Source organism: Pyxicephalus adspersus, chromosome 2 (assembly GCF_032062135.1).
Source record: "Pyxicephalus adspersus chromosome 2, UCB_Pads_2.0, whole genome shotgun sequence".
NCBI lineage: Eukaryota > Metazoa > Chordata > Amphibia > Anura > Pyxicephalidae > Pyxicephalus > Pyxicephalus adspersus.
Window position 1 is genome coordinate 157935372 of NC_092859.1, and position 8188 is coordinate 157943559.

At 38.7% G+C, this 8188-nt stretch overlaps 1 protein-coding gene across 1 annotated transcript in view; it reads right to left on the reverse strand.

Annotated features, from left to right (window-relative positions):
* The window catches only part of LOC140324760 (uncharacterized), a gene marked incomplete in the record, with an annotated part of 29977 nt that extends 26253 nt beyond the window's left edge, over positions 1-3724 (reverse strand). The window contains 2 exon segments of the mRNA XM_072402860.1: positions 3439-3588; positions 3681-3724. Coding sequence (XP_072258961.1) covers positions 3439-3588; positions 3681-3687 — 157 coding nt within the window.
* Positions 3725-8188: the final 4464 nt, after the last annotated feature.

Below are 8188 nucleotides of genomic sequence, written 5' to 3' on the forward strand. Positions count from 1 at the left end.
ACAGGTCAGGGGGGGACGGATAGATCTGAGTGTCATCAGCATACAGATGTAAGCCAAAGGAGGATATGAGACTACATATTCAATATATTGGTACAACCAGACTGACCTGATGGGAGATATTTTGATCTCATTATGTCTGTAATATTATACATACACAACATGCACAGGGCCGCTGATGCTGTTTTTAGAACAAGATTGGTGAATTCGGGTAAAGAAAAATAGTTCCTCTTTCCTTGCTACCACTCAACACCCACAGATACTTCTCAGCTGTATTCACCAGCATGACTGCACATGAAATGAATGGGGGTATAGATAGCAATCACTGGGCCTTATAGCAACATTAGGAGATTGCTAAAAAATAATCCTGCTGTCCCTCTTATGCGACGACTTGGTGGCTCAGTGGTTAACACTCCGGGCTTTGCAGTGCTGGGTCCCAGGTTGGAATCCCAGCCAGAACTCTATCTGCATGGAGTTTGCAGGTTCTCCCTATGTTTATGTGGGTCTCCTCCGGGTACTCTCTCATTTTCTCCTACATCCCAAAAACACGCAGCCTTATTGGCTTACCCCCCAAATCGATCTTAGACTGTATTAATGACATATGACTATGGTACAGACATTAGATATTTGTTTGATGTTTTGAACATTGGTGTTTTTTATGGTAAAATTACCTTTTTATTCTACATTTAGACTTTTTTACGCAAGGTCAAAAAATGAAGGGCTTTTGATCATTTTGTTGGGTACATAGGATAATTTTCTGGACTTCAAAAACACAAATATGAGTACACATTTCCATAAATGGGAGAATGAGAACATGCACTTAAAGTGCCACTAAACAGAAAAACAAAACAATCATATTTGTTTTATATATAAATGATAATTCTCTTCTGTTGTTCTATCAATATATGTTGAGTTAACCCCTATAAATCCCTTCCTTTTTTTGCAGATCTCTGCATATGCCTAATGCCTGTGGCTACAATTCATGCTCGGTATCTTCTTTTGTAGCCACCCCATTGTGCTGAGACTACCTGTGTAACCACGCCCATCCATGCAAGGAATCATGGGACATGGAGTTTTCTTATAGGCTGTAAGCTGACATTGCAGCTACTGTGCTGCCCTCTAGTGTTCAGCCAGAAAAAAAAATCACAACCACTAGCAGCATCTACACATACTGAGTGCAAAACAATGTGCTTGTTTAAAGCAAGAACAATATATGATTGTGGATTTTTAATACTGTGATTTTACACAAAAAAAGAAAAAAAAATGTTGCAAAACACTAATGAATGACCTAGAGCATGCTCAGCCTCTCTATGAGCATTTGGTACTGTTTGTCAGTGTTCACTCCTTGTATGTACGGTAATTATTTTGTTGCTTTCCCAAAACTGTGAGCTGCCTGGTTCTGGTGGTAAAAATAGCCTAAATTTGCCATCAGAAACTTCATTGACAGAAATGGAGCACTGATCGCCCCTTTCTTCAGCACCATTTTATACAAATGGAAATAAGTGGTCATAATGTAAGTCTATGAGCACCTAATTCTTTTTTTGAAAAAAGCCTTTTCACTGCTTTATAAAAAGATTTTGAAAACTATTTAGACTAATGGTACAAATAAAAATATTTTGGTGACTTCTTGGTTTTTTTGTGGTTGATTCTAATCTTTGCAGTGATTTTTGATACAAGGTCAGCCATGCAATGCAAAAATACCAAATATACCCAAGGGGAATATAGTTCGAGGCTTGTTGTTGTAGAACGTAGAGTCGGTTTGAAAACAAGCAAATAAACATTATTAGACATAGAGGAACTTTGGAGCTTTACCATGATTCTACTACAGTGTTGGATGTAGAATAATTCTGGATCCCTTTCTAACACGGAACCAATTGTAGCCCTATAACAGATTCTAAACTTCTATTACACAGAATTGGGATTTTACATTTATCCTTTATTAGGTACATCTGTCCTTTGGGATATGCAAACAGTGAATAGTCAATCCTTCAAATCTAGAGCTGTCCAATTCCAGGGCTTAAGGGCCACATAGAGGCCAGAATGTTCATCTATGACGTTTTATGAGCTCATAGTACAGGTATAAGAGGAAGAGGGGGAAAGAAAGAAGTTTCAGGCTCAGGAGGTTTTTGTGCAAAAATAAATGTGTATTTTTCAAGTTACAATTAGTACATACATCAAAGGTACTTATTTATTTTAAGCTCAATATCCAAATGCCTGTTATTGTCACAGGGTTTGGATACTTTAATCTAGACATGAGACTTCTTCCAATGTCATACAAAGTACGTATAAAGAATGAAAACATTATGTAAAGTTACATTTTATTGCTACATTTAGTCTGTACTACTGCTCTAGTCCTTTAGGTTAGTATAAGGCAACCAGCTTGTTACACATTAGGGATGAGACCAGTCTTATATTAGTATTGATATAATGGACAATTCAGAAGAAGGATGAGGACTCATGAGCGGCTCTTGTTAACCCACAGAAAGTACTTTTTCGCATCAGCTGCTAACCAAACAAACCATTACCAAAGTGTGGAAAACTCCGACCCTCAGCTTTCACCAGGTAAAGAGCCCTTTGACAAGGTTTCTGGTTTGTAGTGGAAAATACACCAAAGTGAATGTCACTATGCCCCAATTTAATTAAATCCAAGATCCCTGGGTGAAACATTTCTCTCCACTTGACCATAGCCTACTACACTAATAGATGGCTCTTTTGTCCCAAATATCCAGGAACAACCCCAGTTTGCATACAGTTGTCCCTGAATATTTGCTTGATTTATTGAGCACTGATTGATCTTTATATTAAGATTACATTTAGTCTGTAATACTGTTCTAATCCTATAGGTCTCGGTGTGTAAATATTGGTATAAGGCGAACAGCTTGCGACACATTGTTGGGTTTAGTCATTATTTAATCCTGATGCAATAGAAAATTCTAAAGAACTTATGATGAAGACTCATGTGAGGTTTGTCCCAACCCAGAGCATGTACTTGTTTCCCAATAGCAGCTACTAAAGTTAATTTCACAGCAACCAATGCCAAAGCAGGGAAAAATCCGGCCATTATCTTTCACCAGTTTAAGAGACAAGGTTTCTGGTTAGTAATAGATAATACACCAAATGACACTATGCCCAAATTTTCTTTTAACCTTCTTTTCTTAATATTAGCACTTAGTTCCCTTTTTCACTGCCATCTTCTTATTCTAGTTTTGATGACTTAGTAACTTTAATCATACCTGCTCTATCAATTGGACTCCTTACATACCGTACATGACCAAGCCATGTCATCCTGATGATCCCTACTTTAATCTTGAATTATTTATTTTTCTTTTACTGTACTGGTGCTTCTTGCATGTACTAGTTTTGTATACTCTAAAAGTTTATTGAAATAGTATTTAATTGAAAAAGAATTAGCAGTCTGCGTTTTTTGTACAATGCACTCACCCAGTCGGATGTCCCCATGTTGTGTAAGGAGAATATTTCCAGCTTTCAGATCTCTGTGGATGATTTGATGGGAATGCAAATACTGAAGTCCCTGCAGGGTCTGTAGACAGACTACTCGAATCTGCTTCTCGGACAAACCATGGCCAAGTTCTGCATATTTGGGGGTTTGAAATAGAGCAGCTATAATAATGTAACATTCACAAATACAAGATTCACATGCAGCAAATATTGCCTGTACTAACCCATCATGGCAGCATCAAGTGCTCCTCCAGCACAGAACTCCACCACGATCTGGAGAAATAGGGAACACAGATGTCAGTCTGTTACCATTGGAAAATACCAATATCTGCAAAATTCCACCAACTTTTTGTACTTTATCTACTGCACCTTATTTCCTGCCATGTTACCAGTATTATATGTACCTGTTCCTTCTCTATGCTGCACTTGTATTTTACAGAAACGCCTGCCATAGTCATGTCTATATTGCCAATTATCTGAATATCCACTAAGATTCCAATTCCATCACCTAATCTCAGCGCTGCCAATGTTCTGCTCTCTTTGCCTAAAAAATGATTATTTCTGAACCCCAGACTTGCAACCCCCAACTTTTCCATCATTCTTGTGTAGAATTTCCCCTATATGAAAGTATTTCTCCTCTTTCTTGCTGATTTATACCGAGCTTGTTACTTCTAATTACTTCTAATACCATTCTATGGTATGTATCAATTATACCATTAATATTTACTATAATATGTATCATTTATTGTGCCTCTATTAAAGCCCTGTATATATTTCTATGCAAGGCTGACCTTTAGCCTGAGTGACCTATGCAAATGCACCAGGTGTCATTGGATTTAAAAAAGGGTGCCAGGAAAAATGTGCCCGTGTTCTTAAGGTGATGACTTGTGCACAAATACTTGACTGTCATTTGGGGGAGATGGGTGGCCATGGGTAAGTAGTGACTGGTACAGCATAGTGTTATTATTGAAAATCAACAGGAAGATGCGGGGGTGCATGAACCAGGTAGTGGGTGGTGCAGTACAGTATTAGAATAGAAAATCACCAGGCAGAAGTGGGTGGGCATGGCCAGGTAGTGGGTGGTGCAGCACAGTATTAGAATAGAAAATCACCAGGCAGAGGTGGGTGGGCATGGCCAGGTAGTGGGTGGTGCCGCTCAGTGTTGAAAACCTCCAGGGAAATGTAAGCAGTCATGGCCAGGTAGTGGGTGAATCTGTGCACCACCAATGGTATAAATCACCAGGGAATGATGAGTGGTCATGGGTAGGTAATTAGTGGAACTGTGCACAATTAATGGTGAAAATCGCCAGGGAGAGATGAGTGGTCATGGGTAGGTAATTAGTTAGGTGGGAAGGCTGTGTATGGGGTAGGTAGGTGGAAGGCTGTGTATCAGGTAGGTAGGAGGGAAGGCCGTGTATGGGGTAGGTAGGTGGAAGGGATGGATATGTCTGGCCGCAGCTTTCATATTAGATTGTAGAGGGGAGAGTCGGGTTGGTGGGATACCAGAGAGGAGGAGGTTACAGTAGTCCAGATGAGAAATGATAAGAGTGCATCCCAGGGTATCAGATTTATCTGTTTAGGACAGTGAAATTTATAATAAGTGATTGCTGGTTGGCTTCTAAGATTGCGGCATTTTGCACATTACTCTTGGCTGTAGCAGTCCATGTGTCGGTTATGGGACCTGGGGTAGGAGACCCATGAGAGGCCAATTCATCTGTAGCAAAGCAGAGCAGCCCAGGCTCATCAGGATCATTGCTTGGCATAGACCGCTCTGCTTGGGTTTCTCTTAGCAGTATAAATTTACCTCCAAACTGCACAATACCGTGCTTCCAATACTGTACATAATCCCAGGGTATCCCCAAAGCTAAAACCTCATGAAACAGCTGAAGTTTGCAAAAACAAAAGAAATCCTGAAATATTGTAAAAGTTTGCCTTGGCGGTTACAGTGTAAAGGTTTGTAGCAGTTGTGAAGTTATATAAAATATCATGATGAATATTATTGTAGCTGCACAGAGGAATGGAGCTTTGGAGCCGAGCAATGGTAATCTTGGTTTCCATTTCTAGCTAGAAAAATCCTGGTTTCAGCAAATGTCATCTTTTGTTTTTGCTATTTTATTTTTTATTTTTGTTTGTTTTTTTGGGGGTATTTTTGTTAATCTTCTGCTTTTATCATTCAGTAATAATCCTCTTTGGTGACATGATGAAGATTCTCAGCAGATAGACGCCTGTCTGTTGTCGGAAGTCAGTGTGGTTTTTCTACTCGCTGGAAGGAAATACCCCCCACAGACTGATGAGTCCAATGCAGTGGAGAACCATAATATAGAAAAGGGGGGGAAGCAAATTTAGGAGGAAATGATAATGGTTTGGGGTCAACTTCATTTATAAATTAATTTCAAATAGTAAGATTTACAAATTTTGATATTAAGATAAAATCTCTCATTTACAAGTAAACATACAATACAAAGAAAACCTACAACAAATAATTCTCAGAACTCTGTGAGTTTTTAGAGAGAGCAGAAGAAATTGTTGTACAGATTGTGTGTTGCTATTGAAACTTTACAAAAAGCTGACGGCATACAAAAAAAAAAGGGTAAGGGAAGAGTATGACATCACGTGTGTGTTTTGTGTACTGATGTATCTGCATGTGCGTAAAGGTGTATATAAATATCAGCTTGAGCTACTGAGCTGTGTAAGCAGCCATTTTCAGAAAAGCAAATAGGGACAAGTAGATAGCATGGAACATGTCCTTTTTGTTTTGATTCCAGCATTCAGTCTTCTTGTCATCAGCATGGCACATCTTCCTCACTCTTCCTAGCAAAAGTGATCCCAATCTGTCAGATTGTGAGGACATCTCTTACGCACAGCTCTCTTCGAATCACCCCACAGATTTTCTATTGGATGTAGGTCTGGTGGCTGGCTGGGCCATTCCAAAACCTTATTTTCTTTGGTAAAGCTATTCTTTTGTTGATTTGGATGAATAATTGGAGTTAGGCGAAATCCGGTCTTCATCTTCAGCTGTGGAAAAGCAACCCCAAAGCATATATAGTTAGATACTACCACCACCATGCTTCACTGTTGGGATTTTGTTCTTTTTATGATGCAGTGTTGTTTTTGTGCCAAATGTACCTTTTGGGTTGGTGGCCACAAACTTCAACCTTGGTCACATCGGACCGCAACACATTTTCTCACATGCCTTTGGAAGAATTGATATACCTTCCTGCAAGATTTAGCTGGACCTAAATGTGTTTGCAAGAAAAGGTTTCCGTCTTGCAACCCTTCCACATCACCAAAGGAACACCATCCCCCAGCAGAAGTAACAAATGGCAGAAGGAAATGTGGTAAAATAGCAAAAGCAGAATGTATGTGCCGTGCCCCCGATCGTGTTTTGTCACTCAGCATCCTAGAATGAACATGGATCTTTGAGGGTTTGGCATCATTTGATTTACATGCCTATAATTTTGAAATGCAAAATAATTTTATTGTACATATTGAAGACAAAAACAGAAATCAGAAGTGGGACTGGGTATTAACCCCTAAAATTAACACAGAGCCACATTTTTCTGCAAATAAAACTGCAAGTCCTTAGGGTCATGTCATCCAGCCACTGGGAGTGTCATCCATTCCTCCAGGGGTCGGCAACCTTTTGAGTCGGAAGAGTCAAAAATTACAATTTACAAAATTTCAAAGTTTTTAAAAAGCCACAACATTTTTTCTTGCCAACAATAAATAGTACTCGCATAAATAAATTTTTTGATTAAAATTATTATTTTAATGCTAATTTTTAAATAATAAAAGCTATAAAATAGATAAATAATAAAATAGGTAATTTATTAAATATATATTTTAATAAAAACACTTTCGCGGTAATATCCAACAGTAGTACTTTGTTTCTTTTTAGACAATTCTTATTGACTTCAAAAAAGTAGTTAGGTATCTTATTTGGAAAAAAATATGTATAATATGTATTTTAAAAATATAATACCTATTATGTTACCTACCTTTTCTTCGGTTTTTTTATTATTATATATATATATGTACATACATAACTTTGAGAAGATAATTCGCTTCTAACTCTTTTACTTGAAACAACAAACTATACGTCACAGCCAAAGCACTGGTGAAGACGCCAAATTGTCTTGCATCGAAAGCGAATTAAAACCTACATGGAAACATCCAACGACGGTGTAATTCGAGAGCTTCCGACAGACTGACGACAGTGAGGACGCATGTCACGGGGGAGGGGTGCGGTGAAAAGCGAGTACAAGTGGCTGAGAGATAGAATCGGTGCCTAATCCTCGTTAATTGATTCAGAACGATTTTGAAATGTTTTTTTTTTTTTGATAAATAATATTTGCGTATGGAACTAAAGAGCCGCAGCTTCACATCCAAAGAGCTGCATGTGGCTCGCGAGCCGCAGGTTGCAGACCCCTGCATTCCTCCAGACAATGGGATTCATTGGTGTACTGCAATCATTTGGGGTCAGATGTTTGACTTGGCCATTCCAAGACATTGAAATGCTTCCCTCCAGTGTTATCCAATGTTATCCAATGTGTAATCTCTTCCCAAATCCCAGTCTCATCCTTCGTCTTAATCTCTTCCTACCACCTGATCTCTTCCTTCATCTCAGTCTTATCCTCCATCTCAATCTCTTCCTTCATCTCAATCTCTACCTTCATCTCAATCTCTTCCTTCATCTCAATCTCTTCCTTCATCTCAATCTCTACCTTCATCT